The sequence below is a fragment of the Embiotoca jacksoni genome, unplaced genomic scaffold (genome assembly GCF_022577435.1).
Source record: "Embiotoca jacksoni isolate LCO1_2020_lvr unplaced genomic scaffold, fEmbJac1.0.p SCAF_45, whole genome shotgun sequence".
NCBI classification, from domain to species: domain Eukaryota; kingdom Metazoa; phylum Chordata; class Actinopteri; family Embiotocidae; genus Embiotoca; species Embiotoca jacksoni.
Window position 1 is genome coordinate 1,849,472 of NW_027185398.1, and position 23,493 is coordinate 1,872,964.

Consider the following 23,493-nt stretch of genomic DNA (forward strand, 5'->3'; position numbering starts at 1 on the left):
TGTGGTAGATGTGGTTTGTTTTTCTTACAGGTTGTTAATTTACTGTTTACAAAATCTCTCACCGAATCACACATGCACTGAAGAAAAAGAAATAAAAATCAGGCTACATGATTCGGCTGGATGTACAGTGTCAACACACACACACACACACACACACACACATATATGCACACACCCTAGAAGCACAGTCCTGGCCAAGGCCCAAAGGCCTGAGCCCACAGGCAAGAAAAAGGAGGGGGGGGGGCAGCCCACAGCCCACAATCTGGGCACATGGAAGGTGTGTGTGTGTGTGTGTGTGTGTGTGTGTGTGTGTGTGTAAAGAGAGGAGGGACAGTGTAAGAAGTGGGTGGAGATGAGCCTCCTGAGGGAGTGTTGAGGTGTCTCAACAGACACTTTTGGTGCAGAACCCTTCGAAGGCGCTGAAGTTGGAAGTTAGCGGCGGCCTGAGACTCACTCCCACAACTCTGTATGTGTGTGTTTTTATTTTTTTCTACACTACCTTCTCCCTTTTTGTCTCTTTGACTTTACACCAAACCACGATGGGAGTACGCCGCTCTTCGCCACGCCGTCGACGGATTCTTAAAGTTCCTGAAGCGTGAGGAGGAGAAAAGAAACAGATACTCCTGGAAGAGTCGACCAGCTGGACCTCAGGTGAGTTTTAGGTTGTTTTTTTTCTCGTTGCACGCATGCATTGCTGCCTCACTCCACCTCCCGCTGCTGTTTATTGTGGAGATTGACGCCACTATTTAGTATGAAGGTATTACCAAACACCACCCAGGAGGATATATAAACACAAGTACCTCAGAGGAAAATTTTATTTTTTTTCTCCTGCAAAAAAAATCAAGCAGTTATTGAAAAATAATTTAAATTTTTGCATCATTATGCTTCTCACATTCAGCTCTTGTTAAAGCCGTGCATTTCTAATGTGCATATGATAGATAGATTTGAGCACCAGCTGTTGCTGCTTGCTGCCAGGAAGAGATTTGAAATGAAAAAAAAAAAAAAAAAAGTTAACAAACGAAGTGTAGAGAGAGAGTGTTGAGAGTTTTGTAAAAAGGATTTTGTCTTTTACATCTGACAGTTTTTTCTTTTGCATGGGAGGAGGAGGAGGGGGAGGGGAAGGGAAGCACATGTCAACGCATGCAGACGAGCTCTTTGACATTTTTCAGATTTGGCCGAGCAGTCTAATTGAATTGCTCAACCGTGATAATGATGCACGTTCCCTGAAATATTTTTTTTGCAATGCAGGGAAAGGAAAAGTTGAGTTTTTTTGTTTTCCCCAGCTAAAGCGTGTAAACACCAGCGGTCCTGATACCGGCCCGCAGCACTAACGTAAGAAATCGATGATGGCATTGGTGATGGATGGGCGTTAAGATAACCTTTAATGACCGGACCACTTCATGTAGTCAGAAGCTGTTTTTTTTTTTTTTCCCCCTCCATTAATGAAAGTGACGCGCTGGTAATTATTTTGTAAACTCCCTGAAAAAGAAAACAACTTTTTCTTGAACCTCATTTGACCTGAGAGTCGCCAGAGGCCGTGCTGGGGTTTGATGTTGCTTTTCAGCACAGCCGGGTTTTTTTTAACAGCACAGATGCCCGTATATCTCAAGATGAGGCGGTATAATTTGTTCAAGTAGGATTAAGTCGGTTTTGTGGGAAGCAGAGATTTTTTTTTTTTTTTTTCCCCCACGGAAATGTTGAGATATTTAGAAGCCGCCTCCGGACCGAGAGCTTTTTTTCAAATTATCTGATGGGTAATCCGGCAAAAACAAAAAAAGAAGCTGAGCCTCATTAAAGACAGATCTGATAACACGGCTGTTAGCAGCCATTGAGATAAAGTCTCCACTTTAGGTAGAGCGATGCACGCACACCGCCCACCCCTGAAGGGAGAGCTGGATGTAGCCCTGCAGCAATTAGGCCGACCTGCTGGCCTCGCTAACTCGACTGCCTGAAAACGCCTTGTGAGCTGTGGAAAAATTATCAAAAGAAGTAATGAAATTAAAAAAGACTGGAAGCTTTAGAGGGAAAAAATATTTGCGATGTGAGGTCAGAATCAGATTAATTGCTTCCCATTTCAACTTATCTGCTTCGTCTGGCGCAGTCGGGTCCAAACGAACCTTCAGACCGACCGACGAACACAAAACACAAAACACCGCCGAGGTATTTCTGACCCTCCCCTGTAATTATGGTCTAGAACACTGTGGGTGTGTTTGTGTGTGTTTGTGTGTGTGTGCGCCTGTATGCATAGGAGGCTTTTAACCCCCCACCCCCACCCCCTCTCCGCCCCCGACACCCCCGACCCACTTCCACACAGCCCATCCACATTTCACGCGACCCGACCCTGCAAACAGGAGCTCAGAGAGGAGAGGCAGCAGAGCTCCGCTCTACTTTTAAAATGAGTCTAACGGGTTGAAACAAACGCAGTTCAACTTTTTCCCGACATTCACTTTAAATATCTTCCTCCCCCCCTGAACATTTCCATGACTTCAGGATTTTTTTTTTTTTTTACGACTGCCTCCGGTGCAGCGCATTTTCACAGATGCTCTGAAAGTAGAAAGTAGTGATTGTAGGAGTGGAGCTGGAGGAATTATCTGGAGTCTGTTTCACAGTGACATGTAAAAGTTATTAGCACACTGTGTGCATTTGTCTCCCAACTATTTGTGTATCTTATGGCATCTTAATTGTCTTTTTTTTTTTTTTTTTTTTTTAATTATGCAGTTCGGACCAATGCTGCAAATCCTTAAGTTAGATTGTGTTGAAGCTTTATTGTATTTTTATGATTTTTTTTTATTTTTTTTTTGCAACAATATGACGTCGTACCTGACCACATACGGTACACATGGATGTGGTCAGGCGTGTGATCAGCATCAGTTTGTCATTCGCATACAAAGAAGCTTATTCAGCTTATTCAGCTGGTTTTGGATGGAGTTCAGCTATGTGAACAAACGTGACTCAACACTTTCATTCAGTCAAAGTAGTTCACAGAGGAGGGAAGAAAAAAAAGAACCGCCGGACTACTCGCACTCGCTACGAGTCCCCTAGACGGTGCAAGTGTGAAACGATGGACACCTTTCCATGGCTCCCCGGCAGTAAACCGTAGCTGCAGACGCCAGCGGTGTGTTTAACGTGTGCGTTGAAGAGGGGGCACAAAAACAAATAATCAGAACTGTTGGCAGGTGATGCACTCGGAGTATGTCTACGCAAATTAAGTGTTCGAGCATGTCGGAGTACGTCATTTGGACCGAGTCCCGGCTTCATGCCGAGGGGTGCGAGAGAGGTCGGGTTCGGAGGTCGCGACTCCCCCCCAACCTCCCCCCTCCCGAACCTTTCCAGACGGGGGGTTAACATCGTAAACCTCGACATCATCCAGGAATCTGAAATTACAACCTCTGCACAGGCATCAGATGGGAAAGTTGCTGTCGAGAGCTTTTTGCAACAGTTCACACCGATTTGAACTTTTTCACTTTTGTGCAGAGTACAATTAAAAAAATAAAAATTAAAAAAAAAAAGCTTTAATTCCCTGATTACGGTGAGATGATACAAAAACTGGGATTTAACGAGGTCCTACGAGAAAAGTAGTCGACACACCTGTAAAACTCAAACCTACAATTTTGACACTAATGCCTCATGAAATGTAGGTTTAATGTCCTGTTTATGATTTAGTCCAAAAACTATTGAATCTTAAGAGAAGAATGACTTTGGCTGCTGACTGGAGTTTTTTTTAATTTATTTTTTTAAGGAGGTCAAAGGTCAGAGCCATCGAGCACTGATAAAAGTCATGCAGGAAATAGGTAATAAAGTGGAGTGCTGCAGAGCCTCCATAAATAAGGAGTCAAAGCGAGGGGATGATGGAGACTCATTTAGTCCAACCTGTAAAACCCCCCCAGAGCCCCTGAAGCCTGGTTTTAATTGATGTCTGGATGCAGGAAAACACATCAGGGATTATTTTATCCGTTCATATCGCAACTTGTGAACGGTAACCGTCCTGGTAGACGTCGGCTGTGTCGAGTAGGCTGGATTAAAAAAGAAAATGATTGACAGGTCTCTCCTTGTAGACGTTAGGGTTTCACAGTGTTTAATACAGGAGGCCTCACCTCCATGTCCAGAGCACCCCACTAACATCAGAGGAATATTTACATTTTAAGGAAGTATAATAGGCTTATTAAGGTCACCACCTCCAATCAGCAGTTAGCTGGAAGGGAGGGGGAGCGAGCGGGGGTGGGGGGGGGGGGGTACTGAATAAATCACATGTATGATGTAACAACATATTTGCTGCCTGTTTTGCATCAGAGAAAGACTTTGCTCTTCAAATATTTGACATACATTTGCTTTTAGATTAGAAATAGATAAATAAAAATCCATCGTGATGGTGACGCAACGTTTCGTTTCTACTACACATTGGTAGAAATACAGGCTGGTTCGTTAAGTGGCTGCCTGGTTCTGGAAACCAGAACTTTTCTGGTGGAAAAGCAGCATCTGTAAAAATACAAAACATGTATTGATCACTACTGCGCCACCGAAATCAAATCAGAAATACATCCCTGATGAGAATTTAGCCCCGTAGTTGTGAAAATAATTCATATTTAACACCTGTAATCTTGTTGTTCGGGCTTTTCCTTTCAAATCGCATGAACACGTGTTTTTGCTGCGCAGCTCGGTCTGACACAAATCAATAAGGCTCAGACGATTCATGTTTTCCAAACTTAAATCAAGTACAAGTAAATGCAAATAATATATTCTGTCACATTGTTTTGAGGTCATATCGTTATAAAAAGGAGTGAAACGATATATCTGACCTCACGCTGTGTAAGACGATGACGCGCGAAATGTTTTACAGCCGCTGACCATTTGCAGCTTTGCAGCTATGATAAGGGATTAAGAGGGATTATAATGTGTTGTGGAGGACAAACCCCCTCGACTCTGTTTTCTACTTCCATAGAAGCCTTTAGGCCTCTTCGTACTAACACCATGTCATATTGAGCGTCTTCAACCGACTGAAGCTTTAATATTTATGATATTTATCGATATAAAATCTTTTTTGAAAATGCTAAAGACCCTCACGTGTCACCGAGTGTGTTTCCAAACGACCTTTTTATCTGAACGGGGAACCAGCTGCTGTAACATCTTGTTGTAGCACCTTAATTGTGAAATTTGACATTTTCAGGTTATTTCACTCTGAATCTTTTAAGGAGGAGGGAAACAACACATTTTGGAGTAGTTTCTTTTTACCATAATACAAAAGTGAGCACTTAATGGACTGACACCGGTTGAAGCCTCCCCATCCATCACGGCCCAACGCTACAGCACAGACTCATTACTGTGTTAGATTGTACTGGTGTGTCGAGGCCGTGCTGTTGTTTTTTTAATGGGTAGGGAGGAAATTGAGCTCTTTTGCAATTATGCAAATGAGAGAGAGTCTTAAAGTAAGTTAAGTTTCAACACAGAGGAAAATGTGCTGTTGTTGTTGTGACTGGGCCGGGATGGTTAGAGATTTAAAGGATACCACTTCACTGAAAGCGCTGCTGTTTAACAAAACACAACTTTGTTAAAATGTCTGAAACATTTTAACTGTTTAAGGGAGATTTTCTGTTTAAGGTTCATTTAGTTCCACAGAAATAAGCAAAAAATGATTTACTGAAAGGTCCATCTGTTAGATCTCTGACGGCTTCATCGTGTGGCTCAGACTTAAAGTTTTTCTCTTTCCCTTGAAAAATTCATGTTATCAAATTTACATACGAAAAAAAATAAATTTGAAAATACACTGTACATATCAACATAGTGATATACAGTACTACACTAGACAAAACTAATGTATAAATGTCTGTAGGTTGGGATATATAGTAGAGATCAATCATATTAAATAAATACAAATAAAGTAGAACTTAAATTTATGGAAATTACCCTCAGTGCTTCTGTTATTTCCGATTCCTTTGAACCGCCCACATCACAAAACAGCACCGTGATGTTAATGCTGAGATATTATATTTCAGCCAAATCCAAGCAACCCTTTTTCTGTTTTGAAGAATGGGGGTGTAATCACTCCACAAAAAAACAGGAAACGGGTTAGCAGGATGAATACAGTCGAGGAAGGAGCAGGAGGGGGAATAATGCCGGATAGTTTGCAGCGACAAAAGGAAAACACCCCGAGGTCCTTTCATTCCCTGATACGACCACTTTAGTATTGTACCGCAAAACCTTCTGGAGAAGAAGCTTTTGTACAAACACATGGCGATAATTACCTGTATGCCACTGGGCCACTTGGCCCGGCCCTCCCTATATTAAAATGTCCCTGGTGGGTTTTTTTCTTTTCTTTTTTTCAAAGCCAGACTGGTAGCTACTTGGATCCATGATTCGACTTGTCGGTGTTGCAATAGTCATCACACAGGAAACGGGTGACTACCCTTTACACCGGGCGAGGAACGCAGTTGATTTCCTCGTAGGACTGATGAGTAAGCGGTTATAAAATGATAAGACATGACACAACAGGAGCTGCGGCTAACTATTGTCTCCTGAAATTGATTCATCGAATGTCAACGACTGTGTAACCTTCAGACCGGGATCAGCATGAAATGTCATGTATGAGCACGTTCTGCACAGCAGCAGCCAGATAATATAGATATTACAGTGCAGCATGTATTCATGCAGTGCGACCTGCAACTATCCTATTGATTGTTTCGACTGATACACTTTCTCATGCAACAATTACCTTCAGACAATTACAGACTAGATTGTTTTGAGCATATAAACCCTGCACTTATTGGAAATAGGATGCAGATGTTTCTCGGAGGCCCAAAGTTAGTCCATCTTTGAAAAATGGACGGAGTCTCCGGGTCTGAAAGTGGAAGCTAATACGGAATTGCCTTTAAAGTGCAATACCACCGAGGGCCACTAGGGGCTGGCTAGGCTCCCATTTAAATTCTCATGAAATACAAAGTCAATGGTATCTGGTATAAGTGGGCGGGGCTTAGTGTCAGGTTTCTCAAGTCAGATCTGCTGCTGGCTCCTCCCAGTTTGTCCAAATATGGTAATTTTCTGGCTCCAACAATCCCAAGGTGGCGACTACCAAAAAAAGAAAAACAGTAGTTCACAAACCAGTGGTGATGCCACTTGGTTTTGACCCTGAACATTCTGATTCCAAAATTTACACAATTTTAGAAGCATGAATTAATATTGACATTTGATTTAAAAAAAAAAAAAAAATCCTTTTGCACACCGACTCTGAACATGATACGTTGCCTAGTTTTGACAAACTTTACTGTCATCAATGATTATATCTGTAAATATATGCTTACAAAGAAAACCCGCAAATAAAAACACCAACACAGCCGAAAAATAGGTCAGAAAAATAAGGTTCAAAGATTAAAACAATCTCCCAGTGCACATGCTGCTCTCGATAAACCTCTGATAGACCTTTATATTTATATATTTATATGTAGAAGATGAGATATCTGCTGCTGATATATCGGTGCAGTCTGCAGGAGAGAGCCGGCATGAAACATGAAAGAGAAAATTTTCCCCGAGTTGTTTAAAACTTGGAAGTTTGCAGTAGATTTCAGCACCGTAGAGGTTCGGTCAGAGAGTGACGACCCCGTCACGGTCGCTCTGACGGACGGACAGACAGACAAACAGAAAGACAGAGACAGACAGACAGACAGACAGACGGATGGATGAGGACTGAAAAAAAAAAGCTGCCAAACTGTTCTCTCTGCACCAGGAGCTATCGGGGCGATGTCGCAATGTGAGCCAGGAAGACTGAGATCAACATGTGGCTGCAGGTTGCTATGTGTTTGAGTGTGTGTGTGTGTGTGTGTGTGTGTGTGTGTGTGTGTGTGTGTGTGTGTGTGACCTCTGCAGCAGCAGTAACGACCTGAAGCTTCTGGCCTGCAACACTGGATGTTTGGATAAAAACACTTTTCCTTCGGATTCAATTTCAGGTTCAGTTGAGTCGCCGAGTGACTCGTACGGTTTTTGCAGCAGAAACATGAAAAGTTTTGTTTTTTGTTTTTTTTAACAAGTGGCAAAAAAAATAAAAAATCCACAGCAGCGTTAAAATTATTATTATTTTTTTAACTTCTAACCAGCATTTTCACCTCCGTTTTTGAAGTCACACTTCCAACTGCCTTTGTGTTGCAGCGTCGCTGTTAACGAGCCACGATGAAGCGAATAATGCTGATTTGTGGGATTCATTACACGTTTGTCATGTTTTCTGTGTTTTCGGTTAGAATTTAACGCGTCCTCATCTGCCTCTGAAATCAGCCTGCGCTCACTAAAAGGATTCACCTTTGTTTCACCGTTAGAGGGGAAAGTGTGTTTCTGCTGTGACTAATGATGTTGCCAAAGAAGGGTTCGATTATCACGCGGAGCAAATTGCAAAAGAGCACCGGATCATTTGTAATTTATATTGACTGTTATTCAAGAGTTCTTGATTTTTTTTTTTTGTAGGCTTTTGTTTTTCACTGTATGATTCATATTTTAATACATTTTTATCTTTGCAAGAGTAGATATTTGTCTTTTAAACCGTGTCCTCAAATATAACAAAACAGAGGAGTTATGCATAAACCCTCTGAATAGCTTTAGAAAGCCCAAAATGTTTTCAAGGGCAGCTGGTGATGCAGTAACTATATTAATGTAGTCGACCCAGTGCAGAAGCTTTTAAATTCAGCTGAGTTGCTCTGCCCTGCAACGAGGGAGGAAACACGACCTCTCGGGAACAAAATCGATCCTCTTGTAACCTGTTGCATCTATCATATTATTTCTAGAGACTTTTGTGCTTTTATGTGGGAAAATATCATTAAAAGAAAACCATGTGCATCAAGTGTAATTTCACCCGAATCAATTTGCCCATTTAAAACCCGGTGATGCAGAAAGCCCTTCGTTTACTGAAGAAAAATATATTTTTGTTTTGTTTGCAGTTTGTGTGAACTGACCCTTCAAGCAGAGCCCGGATTGCACAGCTAAATTCCTGCTTGAGACATTGGAAATCTAACAGGTTTTTTCTGAAGACAAAATGCCTCTTAAACCTGTAATTATCACACAGAAAGTTACTTCATTCATCATTATGACAATCCTGTAAATCCACGTCCTTGAGAACGGAGATAAATGTTATGTATGAGCACGTACCATAAACCAGCGGCCAGACACCGCGCCCGACAATAGAAATATTCCACTGCTGCAATGTCCCGGTCCCAAAAATAGATATGAATGATTTAAAAAAAAAAAACAACAACAACAAAAAAAAAACATGGCAGTGCTGAAAATCTGGCAAGATTACAAAAATGCCTCAAATCTCGATGGAAACCCAAACAATGACCCTGACCGCTGTAATCTGATTATCTGTCACCAAGTGAGTGGAGATAAAAGAAAAAAAAAACACATACCCGCCATCCTCCACTGAAAAACAGACGCCCACCTCCACGTGTTAGGTGGACCCGTGGGGGAGCCGTTATCATAAACCCATATAAACCCTGAGATAGCGTACGACAATGGTATTCACACTCGTTCAGACGCCAGCATACCGGCGGTCACACAACGGTATAGATTTTTCTCTGAGAATATTTTCTAATCACGTTATTTATTTTTTGGAGCGAAGGAGCAGGGAGGCGTGAGATCTTGATTTCTGCCCTCCAGATTGTTCTTGTGCGGATTGCTTTTTGTTTTTGCGTTGGATGAGCTGTCAGAGAGGCAGCGAAGAGCAAAGCGTGTTCTGCCCTCCGGTTCTGTCTCCGCTGTCGTTCCCCGGCCTGTTGTGAAATCAGGCAGCCGGCGCGGCGTGGTCGCACATCGGCTCGGGTTTCCATGTTGCTCTGGGCTTCGAGTTTCCATTTAACGAAGGAGCTGCACCTTGAAGCACGTTTCAAAATCTGAATTGAGGCCTTTTTTTCTTTGCAAATTGTGCACTATTTTTCCATCCTAATGGGATCACGTGTAAGCATGAGCAAAAAAACACCGTCTGTCATCGGACAGAAACTGGTTTTGGGCTTCATGTTTTGCATCAACATTAACTCTCCCCATCATCGCACGCATCACTCCCCCTTCTTCTGTTTTTTTTGCCGCCACTTTGAGCTTGACAAAACTTCAATCGCCGTGGCCGTGAGATGCTTCGTCCCGACCTGAATCAAAGTACTCATTGCGAGAGATTTCGATAACATCGGTTTACGCCGTTGACGCTACAACACCGAAGTATGAAAAAAAAAAACAGAGATTAAGATGCAGATGAAGTTCAAAAGAGGACTGTGGGAATATGACAAGACAATTTTCTCACCGTTGAAAAAGCTTTTGAAGGAACTGAAAATGAGACCAAACCAGAAAAATATTATTCAAATGCAGCCAACATTACATACTGACTTTTTTTTGGGCCAGGTCTTCCTTGTAAGAGAATATGAAAGCACGAGTTTAGTGCCATCGTACAACGTTACACGGTAAACGTTTGCTCTCGGATCAGAGACTGAACCACCCGCTGTCATCTGCAGGACACCGAGCCATCAAATCTACAAATCCCTCCTCGTAGCTCTGTGTTTACAAAAGGCTTAGACGTAATAATTTTGACAAGCACTTACTTGGGCACATTGGGCCTCCGAAAGGAATAATTACTGGGGAGGCGACTTGCTGGTCCTGAAACAATGTGTTGTTTTACTTTTTCTTTTTGTCAAGGCAAGTCGGGACAAGAGTCAAATACCTCGCCACAGGCCTTCCCTCTGCTGCTGTATCATTGTGTATTATGTGTCCATTAAAGTATTCTTAGTGGAGCTGCAGCTTAAAGGGACATGATTGGTCTATTTACAAAATAGTGTGGTTACAAGAGTCGAGTGTCGTATTTGTTTTTTCTGCAGATATATACAAGGCAATTCAGACAAGCCCTGAAGGACTCTATTGTTTTCCCCTCAAAGGCCTCTTTTTGTTCTTAATTTGTAGTATGTTGCCTGACGTGTCTTCTTCTTTCCTTTTTCCGCAGCCCTGAGGATGCTCACGGAGGCGCTAAGGATGGCAGTTTCAGGAACGACTTTCCTCGCTTTAGCCGCAGTCCTCCTGCCCGTGGCGAGGTGCCACGGGACGATGGGGAAAGGAAAAGACGTCTCTCCGCTCAGGTTCACGCACCATCTCTACAACGCCACCATCAACGAGAACTCGGCGCCGCGGACGTACCTGGACGTGCCGGTGAAGATGGGCATCGAGGCGACGGATCCGCTGTGGGACATCAAATATAACGTAGTCTCGGGCGACGACGACGGCGGCTTCCAAGCGGAAGCGGTCCAAGTTGGAGATTTCTGCTTCCTCAGGATCAAAACGCGGAGCAGCAACTCGGCCCTCCTCAACAGGGAGGTCCGAGACGCGTACGCTCTCACCGTGGAGGCGACGGAAAGCACTTTGGACTTCCAGGCGAAGACCAAAGTGTTTGTCCAGGTGCTTGACACCAACGACCTAAAGCCTCTTTTCTATCCCGCCTCGTACAACGTGGTCATTGGGGAGGACACTCCGCTGAAGTCAAGTGTGGCCAGGGTCAGCGCCACGGACGCGGACATCGGCAGCAACGGCGAGTTTTATTACTTGTTCACCAGCAGAGCTCACCCCTTCGTCGTCGACCCTTTCACCGGCACGGTCAGCCTCGTCAAGAAGCTCAACCACACCCGGGCGGAAAGGTACGACCTCACCGTTTTGGCGGAGGACAGGACGAAAAAGATATCGGGCATTCAGAAATTTGGCAATGTCGCGCGGGTCACGGTAAACGTACAAAAGATGGCCATGGGGTCTCCGGTCATCACGCCACCACCATCCACGATCTCCACAGACGGTAAAATAACTATCGATGTCCATGTGGAGGCAGGAGTTAAGCCTGTGGCATCCCTTCATATTGTTGGAGGGGATCCCCACAAGTGTTTTGAGATAATCCCCTTAGGTGTGCAGGGAAGTGACTTCCAAGTGATCTCCACAAAGAGGATTATCTGGTCTCAAACTCCCTTCGGTCTGAATCTGTCCCTTCAAGCAAAAGACAGGAGCATGCCAGGTTTGCTCTCTCCGGTTACACAAATCCACATCCCGGCTCATCATTACAGCCCCTTGGCGTTTTTGGAGGACACCTACATCGTTACACTGAGCGAGTTTTCACCCCCTAAAAGTCACGTTGTTAAAGTTTCTGTGACCTCGGTTCCCTATAATGTCACTTTTGGTATCAAAAATAACCCGGACAGCTCAAATTTCAGGATAAATCCCAAAACGGGGATCATCACTACCGCGGAGAAATTTGACTACGAGAGAAAAGATCGATACGAGTTCGACGTCGTGGCCAATCACGGCGAGGCGGAGACTCACATCGTGGTGGAGATAACGGACGAAAATGACAACAGCCCACAGTTCACGCGGACGTCCTATCAGGCCACGCTGGACGAAAACACCCCCGTCGGCAGCAGCGTGTTGAAAGTTGCAGCTACAGACCAAGATAAAGGCAAAAACGGCTTTGTGACCTACTCTATCGCCAATTCAGGCCCTCTACCTTTCACGATCGATCCGTTCACCGGCGTCATCTCGACCTCCGAGCACCTGGACTACGAGCAGATGAAGCGGCGGTACCACCTGCGGGTTTGGGCTTCGGACAGCGGCGTGCCCTTCAGTCAGGTCAGCGAATGCCCCGTGACGATCACCCTGAACAACGTCAACGACAACGTCCCTCTGTTCGAGAGGGTGGACTGCAACGTCACCGTGCCGCCAGACGTGCCGGTCGGTCACGCCGTCGCCGAGCTGTCGGCCATCGATCTAGATGAGCTGCAGCAGCTGAGGTACGTCATCGACTCGGGGAACGAGCTCCGAGTGTTCGGCATCGACTCCGTTTCGGGAGCCGTCACCCTGGAGCGACCGATTCCCCCGGGAGAAGGTTCGTTCACGTTACGAGTTGTAGCCACGGATGGCAAGCATCACTCCGAAGACTCGGTCGTCCGGGTAAGCGTCACCGACAAAGGTGACGACGCAACGCTGCGTTGCCGGGAAACGGGCATTTTCAAACAGCTGACCGACAAACTGATCGAGTCAATCAAACCGGTTTTAATCAACCAGGAGGAAGATGCGTTCTCGGATATCCACATCACCAACCGACACTCGCCCAAGTTTGACCTCAGCGTTCCCGGGTCGATCGACCTCGCCGAGGACCATCCGTTGAACTCCACCATCGTTCAGTTCAACGCGACGGATGGCGACACCGGCTTCAACAGCAAGCTGGTCTACGTCATATCGAGCGGGAACGAAGACGGCTGTTTCTCCATCTGCACTTTCTCCGGGGACCTTCAGTTAGTTTGCCCGCTGGACAGAGAGAGTAAGGAGTTCTACATTCTGAACATCACCGTCTACGACTTGGGAACGCCGCAAACTTCGGCGTGGAAGTTCATCGCCGTGAACGTCCTGGACGTCAACGACAACCCGCCTGTTTTCGATCAGCCCAGTTACGTGATACGCGTGCCCGAAAACACGGAGGCGGACTCGATTATCTTCACGGCCCGGGCGGTAGACGTGGACACGGACGCCAGCGGTAACGTCCGGTACTCCCTGCTGACGTCTACGGACGTGTTTAGAATCGACGAACTGACCGGAGAGGTGACCGTGACGGGTCGACTGGATCGAGAGAGCTCGCCCAGACACGACCTCTGGATCGAAGCGAGAGACCAGGCCAGACCCGGCCCGCGGCTCTTCTCCACCGTCGACCTCGTGGTGGTTTTGCAGGACGTAAACGACAACGCTCCCAAGTTTGTGCCCAAAGTGTACAAAATAAAAGTAGCGGAAGACGTTCCCGTGGGCACGCTGCTCGTCTGGGTGGAGAGCGTCGACTTGGATCTGGGCGGCGGAGGCGTCGTCACCTACAACCTCAAGAACACGGCGGGCGGCATCTTCCACCTCGACTCGTCCACGGGCGCCCTGACCCTGGAGAGGGAGCTGGACTTCGAGAGGCGGCCGTCTTACAACCTCACGGTCCGCGCCGTCGACCACGGCCTCCCGCGCTCCCTGTCGTCGTCCTGCTTCGTGGAGATCGAGGTCCTGGACATCAACGAGAACCTCCACCGGCCGGCGTTCTCAGAGTTCGTGTATGAAGCCGCGGTGATGGAGGGCGCGGCGGTCGGGACGTCGGTGGTAACTCTTACGGCGTCGGACAAGGACCTGGGCAGAGATGGAGTCGTTCGGTACCACATCTATGACGGCTCTGGCCTCGGAATCTTCACCATCGACGAGGAAACAGGTAATAAATGCTTTTTTATAGTATTAGTGGTTGTATTTTTGCATTTTATTTTCCCTGATTATAAGTTATATATTAGATTACTGATTACTTTGGACTAATTTGTTGTACCTTGATTTTTCCTGACTTGGAGCACTAACAGAACTAGCAGAGGTATAAAAACAAGCCAGTTGAAAACTTTTTTTCATCTTGCTGTTTCTGCCTGCATCTTAAAAAAGCAGACAAACAAGTCTTTTTTTATTTTTTTCTGTCTTGCCAAGAGAGGCAAGAAGATGTCAATCTCAATCTGGTGCCAGCGATCGGTTAGCTTGGAGACTGGAAAAGCCAAATTCGCAACGTACTAGCACATCTAAAGGTCACAAGTTAACATGTCATGTCTTGTTTGTTTCATCTGTTTCAAAAAACAAAGTTTAGAAGCTACATATTCATTTTCCGGGGGAGTTATCTGCCTGATTATTTACCCAGCAGGCAGTGAAAGACTCTCTCTGGGACTCACTTGTTTTCTGACCGAGATCTCGTGATATGATTAAAATGGATAGCTGTTAAATGGGGTGTGCAGTGAGATTGTTTTACCAGCTGCTTATACATGTGAAGAATGGACGTTTTGAAAGAAAAATATATCCACATTTAGGAATGTTCAAAGGTCACCGAATAAATATCTCAGCGTGAATTCTGTGTTACAAATTATTTTAATTGCTGCAACTAATCTTTTACGGCCGCGGATTTCCTCATGTTGCTTCCCTGATAAGATGACACGTTGGGGCACAGTGTTTCCTCCGAAGGGTTGGGTGAGGTTGTGTTTTTTCTACTGTGTGACCTCCTGTCATGTATTGCGACGCATTCCACGAGCCTCCTGCTGCACTTAAAGCTTCTGATAAAATCAGGGCAAACAGAGTTCTCTTGTCATGATGGGACTGTGCTGAAATACACCTCCGTCTCTGTGTTGCCGGTGTTTGAGTTCTCCCTCGGGTCGTCCAAATCCAAACTACTGCTGAAAGGCAACTACGTTCAGAAGTGTCAAGTTGTATACCCCGACTCCCCCCCTGTTTTCAGTGGCCTCTTGTATATTGGATGAGCCGGAGTACATTTTGGCAACACAAATGTGTCGCCCACGTTGCTGAGCAGGGAATGCTAAAAATTTCCCAGCACCACCTTCGGGCTCTAATCCAGACTTTTGAAATTGCGAGCAGGCACCTTTTTTAAGTGAGATGAAAGTCCCAGTGATTGACGCTCCCTCCAGGCTTGTTACAGTTATTATGGGTAAGTGAATTTTTGCCCGAGGCACAGCAGCAGGTTTGAAACAAGCGGTGTGCGGTTCACGAGTGAAAACAGTGTTTTATCTTAACCGTTAACCCTAATTCCTCCCAAACGCCCTTTGTGATGCGTCTCAGGTGTGATCCGCACCACGGAGACGCTGGACCGGGAGACGGCGCCTCACTACTGGCTCTCCGTCTACGTCAGCGACCTGGGAACCGAGCCTCTGGTCTCCTGGACTCACGTCTTCCTGGAGGTCCTGGACGTTAACGACAACGCTCCCGAACTCTCCCAGCCCGTGTATTTCGCGTCCGTCCTGGAGAACGTGGACATGGTCAAGTCCGTTGTCCAGGTGTCGGCCGCCGACGTGGACACGTCCTCCGAGGGGAAGCTTTCCTTCCAGATGCTGGAATCTCATCGAACCTACTTCGACGTCGATCCCAAAACGGGTAAAGTACACTTCTCACAAAGGTTGTGCACTGCATTGAAACAATCTGTCGTCAGTTAAAGGAGAATTTTAGTTATTTTGTTTTTTACATGTAGTTCGGTTTACTTGTCATGAGGAGCTACAAGCTCTGAAAAAAGGTGTATAACCTTCTTTGTGGCTCCGAAGACTTCTTTCCAGCATGAAATAACCAGAATTATATCAGTGTGAGGTTTACATTTTTAACTGTAAGTTTATGTTAAAAAGTGGATAACTATTGATTTTTACATTGGAGTTGCATGATAGGAAATGAAGGATCAATTTGTTTAGAACCAGGCTGTGAGCATTGACCCATAGTCGGGGCTATAGATCAATATATCTCATTACATTATTTTAATGTGTCTCATTTCCAGCTTTTGAGTGCAATAGAAAATGACTGCAGGACTCAAATTAGTGGCATGTGAAACACCTCCTTAAAACCATTGACATGTGTTTCATTGTCTAACTATAAACCCCGCAGATTATTTTGCCTGTTGAAAAAGCTTCTTGTAAAATCCCTCTGCAACTCCTGGACGTGCACCTTCAGTTTAGACCCTGCAGACACTTAGAGGCAATGAATGAATCCGAATTAAATCCGAAGAGCAGCTTTATTTGAATAATATCCAGCTGTGCCCTGAAATACATATAAGCTTTTAGTGATCTAAAACAGGAGCAGGAAGTTGTAGAGTATGCTACGTGCTCCCTTCTGCTTGATTTACATCTTTATTCCAACTCCCTTTGTGATTATAAGACATCTGGAGGAACCTCTGTTCTTTCTCCTTCGCAAAATTGTTTCGACATGAATATGTCCGTGTCCCCACGGCGGATCATTTACATTTGTATTTCTTTTTATTAAGGCAGCTGTGAAACTGAGCAGTCGAGTTATTTCCCATAAGAGGTGTTAAAAAAAATAAAAGGGTGATATCTTCTGGTGCACAGTTGCAAGTCTGAGCAGAGAAAAGTGATGCAGAAACCCAGGGAGTGTTGCAGAGAGAGAGAACAAAATTATAACTTCATAATAAGAAACTCCTGCAGAAAGTCAGTCGATCGCGATCCGAGAAAGGAAAAAGAAATGAACGCGGAAAGGAAGAACGGAGTTCCTGGTCCATGTGCTCATCTTCTGACAGTTTCAACTGAATCACCTGGTGGCGACTTTGATGTTCAAACAAATGAGCATATCATTAACTCTGCTGCTACAAGCCGCTACAAGTCCCGTCCTCCTCTGATAATCTCCCTCCAGGTAGCCGCGGTGTTTGTCCACGCCCTGAGGCCAGTATGTCGAAGGATTACAGGGCAGAGAGTGTGAGTTGTGTTAATAGAGAGGCAGGTAGGCCAGGAGGTGTTGATACAGCCGGAGAGTGTCACTTAAAACAAGCTCTTTTTTGTCGTTGTGTAAATGCAGGTGTATTTGGTATTCATTAACTAATCCATGCAGAATGAAATGTGTCGTGTTGAAAATGGTTAATGTGTTTCGGTATTCTGAGGATTTCCATAACTTCAAGTCTTTGAGGTCATTTAAAGGGTCCTCGACCTAAATTCATGGAGAAAACGCTGCTGAACTTTACTCGGGTTGGTCTTCAACGGGTTCACATGAAAACAGGATTAAATAATAACCACCAATTTAAGATGACGCATAACTGGTGGAGCAAGAAAAAGACAGCTGAACGCACAAACATCAAAAGGAAACTGAAAGACTCCCACAAAACAAAGGTTAAACGAAAAAACTGAAAAAAAAAATCAACATTGTATATTATAGTATACATTTATAATTAGCTCCGAAGTACATGAACCTGCTACTTTAACCTCAAGCTAAACGGCAAAAAGAGACTCTATGACCAGAAGTATATGGACACCCCTGTCCATATACATGAATAACTTTGGTCAGAGGCAAGTTTCATGGCTCAGGTTTATCCCATTTAGTTCTAATCAAGGAAAAAACTAATTGTCGGCCGACAAAGGCTTTAAAATGCAACAAAAAATAATGAACATTTTGCTGATACGACAGGCCGAAAAAATGACGTTTTATTTGGGGATGGAGCACGAATTTTTAATATTCAAATAGTCGTTGTAATCGACAAAATCTAATTTCACCGGCACCTGGTTGTAATTAGTTGCACCTGCCAGTAGATGGCAGTAATGCGTCTGAAAGCTGTTTGAGTTTAAAAAATCAAATAGTTACAAGCGAAGTTTTGCTTGAAATGCCCATCCCTAGTTTTAAACATGCCCAGTTGACTAAATACTTGGCTAAATGCTCGATGCCACTACCCTGTTATCCCACAGGATGACATCAGCATGTTTCTTGAACAATATGTCCGTACTGACTGGAGGCTTTTTAAAAAAGTTTTCAAAATGGATTTCAAAGTTTCCATTTGCAATAATTGTCTCATCTGGGATGAATCTCAGTTTTACATATAAAGTTGAAGGTGTCCTGCACTTTGTTTGTTGAATGTTTACATTCTTTGTAAACACATTTCATTTTACATCTGCCGGTGGGCCATCACGATATGAGCCGGCATAATCATGTGTTATTTCCACTACGGGGGAGACGTTATTTTCTCTGCAATTAGGTGGGGAAAATATGAAATATAAAAATAATACGTGCATATATTGGAACATCAGCAGTTGGTTAAAATAGTTGGAAAATATCTGCACACACAAAAAAAAATCAGAAACACTGGATCACAACACCAATAAGACCTGTTTCCACTTCTTTCCACTTGACTCTACTCACTGTTTTGGGGGTTTTCCACTTGGCAAAAGTTGTCGCAGTATCGCCGTCCGAGCTTCCGAAGTAAGCTGATAAATACGAGGTGAAAACACTGATCGATCAGAGAAAATCGTCACGATCGCTGCATACGCAACGACGCGGGACGTCCTGCACAAACATCGTTAAGCAGCTTAAGCTACGATAGCAACTTGCAATTTTTCTTTACTTGCTGGACTACTCGATTACTGGAAACCTTGAAAAAAAAAAAAAAAAAAAAAAAAACACACCAAAAGTCAGCTGAAGAGATGTGTGGTTGGAGAAGGAATTGCTGTCTGGCTATTAAAGAGTCCAACCTCAGTGATTACGAGTACTGAAGGGATTTATTCCCATTCAGCCATGTTGGACTGGAGTTTAATAGCGGCACATTAGTTTCCCACGGTGTCCTTAAACCTTAGAGCATGTCGTTTTAAGAGATTAGAGCTTTTCATATGAAGACAACAAGGCCGCAGCTAAACTAAACCGTCATCCGACGACAAAAGTTACAAGATTCATGTCCTGGTATCATTCAGAGATCTAATAAACCCACATTCACGGAGGGAGATCATGTTTCCCTCCAGTGACTGTAAACGCGCTTCAGAACATGACCCGCCTTGTCCCGTTTTTTTGTTTTTTTTTCTTTCACAAATGAACCTGCTCTTACTAATAATGCCGGGTGTAGGAACCTCTCATGCCTTGACAGGGTGAAAATGACTCACGGCTGCGCGCTGGTAGCTGACTAAGCTTTTATGCTTGTGAAGCCTGGATGTACTTTATACTTTATGCATTGTGTGTGTGAGTCAACTGAGATGAATTAGTTGACAGAGGGATTTATGATCAACCAAAGATACTGGAATCCTGTCCAGTCTGTTTTTTTTTTATTGAGCACCTGTTGGGAAATCGGAGTATCTCGGTTATGCAAGTTCAAAATGGGTTTAATTATGTGTTTCACAAAAAAAAAGAAAAGGTTGTTTGTTGATGAGGCCAGGCAAGTTAGGAATGTGACCATTTCATCAGCATTTAACAGGAGCAGATTCCTCACACCGTTGGAGTGCCTTCAAACTCTTTCAACTGCTATCATGGGAAGGATTCTTGTCATACTAATATAATTATCGATACTTTAGATCGACAGGCCATAAATGAAGAGGAGTTATATGTGAAGTTTGACATCCTGTGATTTCCTAATGTCAACAAATCCCACAAAATGACCACGAAATCGCAATTAATTTATCCTTGTAGCTCCAAAAAAAAAATCAAGAACAAACACTAGTTTATTTAGACTCAATGTGTGTTAATCCGCCGCTGAAAGTAGTCCCCAACAAAGGCTCTATTTCCTCTTGTTTGTTTGCTAAAAACTACAGCAGCCATTTGTTTTTCAGAAATTCCTGAAATGCCTTGTTTTCAAAAAGGAAACCGTATATTCATGAGCTGTTTTTAATCAATTTATGTCTTCTTCAGGGACCATTGGGCTTCGGGCTGAGAGCCACAGACCGGTTAGGGAGGGTTACAACACAATAAAAACAGACAATAAAAAACCTGAAAAACATTAGGATTACTCTTTTAAATATATTCAACATCTACTGTAATATCTCCTTTCCGTGCACCAGTGAGATCGAGTTGGACAGTTTTCAATCGAACCCGAAGCGTCCTCGCTTCATGGCAGCCGATCTGTCAGCCGCCGTCTCTTTTGCTGCGTGTTTTTCTAAGTGATGTATTAAATGTTTAAAAGCCTCTAAATTACACATTCAGTCTCTGAACGCAACCTCGAGACAGTTTGTTCTGATCCGATGTCACTGACGATAAATCAGGCCAGCGAGGCGGAGAGTTTTCCCTCCCAGATCTCTGATCGGATCAGATGATGGTGGTGGTGGTGGTGGTGTGGGAGGAGCGACTTTCGCTAACAACACCGAGATAACTGCTGGAAAAAATGTATTGACTTCGTATTTGATGAGAGAAGTTGAATGGGAGTCTATGGAGCCAGAGGCTTTTTGGAGCCGACCTCTAGTGGCACTCGCTGGTATTGCAGCTTAAGTCACTTCTGCATCTGCCTCACTTTTAAGACGAACACTTTTATATCCAGTCTGTGAAAACCACCTTCAACGTGGCCTCAAAGCACTTTAAAGTCACAAAACAAACACGCAGCAAGGAAAGATAATAATAATAATAATAATAATAATAAAACCACATTAAAGTAACAAAAAACCCTCATTTAAAAACGTCTCAAAACGTCACTCAGAAATGTAAGACGTCCCCCTTTTAAAGGCTGACTTTGACAGGGCAGCGTTAAAGAAAGAAAAGAAAAGAGGAACATTGCGTTGCAGACTGGCATAAAGAAACGACAGGGAGACAAACAAACCGGGTCCCGACACGCCAGACAAACACTTTGTCTTTCGCGTTTCTCTTGACAGCCGTCCGGCACGGCCGAGTGAGAACCGGCGACGAGGGAGACAAGGCTTTGGCCGCGATTCCCACGTCCACCCTAATGACACTTTCTGATGCGTCCCACCTGTCCTAATGATGTCCTCCCAGCAGGGCTTGTTTGCGCTGTCGTAAAAAGGACCGAACGACCCTCAGCGGGGTCTTTACACCCCGTCCCCCACTACAACACCTCCCGCACCTTCTCCATTCAGCTTCCAACACTTCAACATGTCTCGCTGGAAGATTTTTTTTTTTTCTAGATCAATTCCTCAAAAGTTGCTGCAGCTTCATCCTTAAGTGTTTTTTGTTTTTTTGTAAACAGAAATATTCCAGATGGGTTCATGACAGGCTGTTGAAATTTTAACTAACACAGACATTTACTCCACTTGTGTTATAATTTAAAAAAAAAATTAACAAGTTTAAGCAATGCAGTTCATCATTTGTTTTTCAATTCTCACAGCTGAGTATAGAAACAGAATGAATAGAAAGATCATTTTTACAGCTGTTTAAGTTGTACTGATGGAAGAAGTACTCACTAATTAAGTAAAAGTAGTTCCACTGCAAAATGGAAAAATACTGTCACAAGAATATCCTGCATTAGAATTTGTACTAAAGTGAAAAGGAAGGAGACGTGATATCGTTCATATTCTCTTTCCTGGAAGAACGAACTCGGATGTTCTCATGAAAAGTGACAGAAATCGTTAAAAAAAAGAAAAAAAAGAACGAGAGCAAAGTTCAAACTGCGGCTCGTCTCTCGGTTCGGTTTCCAAAGGTATTGAACTGAGAGGTTTGACACCATCTTGGCTTCAATCCTGCAAATACTTCTGTAACTTTTAGTGCCCTCTTTCGTCAGCAGTTATGCAGGTGTGCAGGTTTTGTGTTTTTTTTTTTGTTCACTGTCAGTTTTCGTTGTGATTTACTGAACCAACGCTCAGAAAACTGGAAATGTTTGCAGGGTTCACGGCGTCCTGCCCTCCTCTGTCACAGCAGGCTTTGCACCGCCTCATCCGAAGAGCAGCAAGTCAACACTTCAGTCTTAGGATGACGTTTTGTTGCTGTTATTTTACAGGCAACGTCCGGCCTTTACGCAACAGAACATCAGACCTCAAACCTCCGGACTCAAAACCACCAAAAATACTTTAAAATATCCAATTCATGCACAAACGATGCCCTCAAACTCAATAAGTTCAAATGTATTACCTTTTAAAGCCTGTCAATAAACACTTTAAATGTAAAGCAGTTTGAAAGAAATGCACATAAAACTGATATAACAGATGAATATAAGGAAAACTAGAAGGTAGTACTAAAATAAAAGAACACTTTTGGCTGTAAATTGGTCGATTAAGTGATCTGACTTTTTAGTGAGAAGTTACAAGTTCAGTTTGGAGGAATTAGGGGGATCATTTGGCAGAAATGCAGCTCAAAGTGTTGTACAGCTACAAAATGAAATGCAATGATTCACAAAAAACATTTCAAGGAACATAAAAACATGTTCAGATCTTATTTGAAATAAGGAAAAACAAATAAAATAGCATAAGAACAGATCAACACGTCAATAAAAGAAAATAGATAAAAATATATGGAATGAAGCGCCGTAGATTCTCACTTTGGATGTGTTTAGTTGGTCGTTATCCTTGAATCCTCCACAGACTCCTTTCGAAGGAACTCAATTAAAGTGTTTTTCGTGTCTCAGGGTGCAGAATTAGCAGAAATGTCTCTTTTATAAGATCACCGTGGTAACCCCGTTGTTATCATAAAACAAGACATTCTTTCAAAATGTGCCCAAAACAAACGGGATTAACAGCAGCAGTTGTTGATTTCACAGCTACGATAAACCCGGGGTTTCCCGCCGACCCTCGTTATTATCCGACCAGCAGCGTTAGCCGGTGCGTTTCTGCTGTTCGAGCCAACAGCTGCTGGAAAACACTTCATTTATTTTGATAAGGGCAGAAGAGAGAAGAAAAAAGAAGATATTTACACAAGCAGCTTTGAAACATTAAAGCACGTCTGCAGTAAAAAAATAAAAAGTCCAAGATTTCTTGTTATTGATTACATTTGTTTTTTGTTTTGTTGGTGGATATTGATAGGATCCAGATTTATGATGATTTCCTTGGTTATGACGAATGCCTCGTAGCTCGATCCCCATACAAAAACACCTCTCTAAACATCCCGCAGCCTAATAAGAGATATGTCAACTCATGTTCCAGGATTTCCTCCATAAAACAACAACAGAAATGAAAGCAAGTTTTTTAGTATGTTTTTTTTAGTTTTTTATTAGATCCTCAGAAATTGTAAAGGTTTCACAACAGCTGCAGACAGACAGACAGACAGACAGACAGCTGCATCTGAGTAACCTGTGGAGCTGCATGGTTTATCTCGTATCAGACACAGGCGCGCTTCTTA

The 23,493-nt window shown here is 43.7% G+C and overlaps 1 protein-coding gene across 1 annotated transcript in view; it reads left to right on the plus strand.

The window, feature by feature from the left end:
• Positions 1-387: 387 nt before the first annotated feature.
• The window catches only part of fat2 (FAT atypical cadherin 2), an 89,066-nt gene continuing 65,960 nt past the window's right edge, over positions 388-23,493 (plus strand). The window contains exons 1-3 of the mRNA XM_069169445.1: positions 388-651; positions 10,952-14,215; positions 15,604-15,915. Coding sequence (XP_069025546.1) covers positions 10,960-14,215; positions 15,604-15,915 — 3,568 coding nt within the window. The 5' untranslated portion in view covers positions 388-651; positions 10,952-10,959. The remainder of the gene's footprint in view (positions 652-10,951; positions 14,216-15,603; positions 15,916-23,493) is intronic.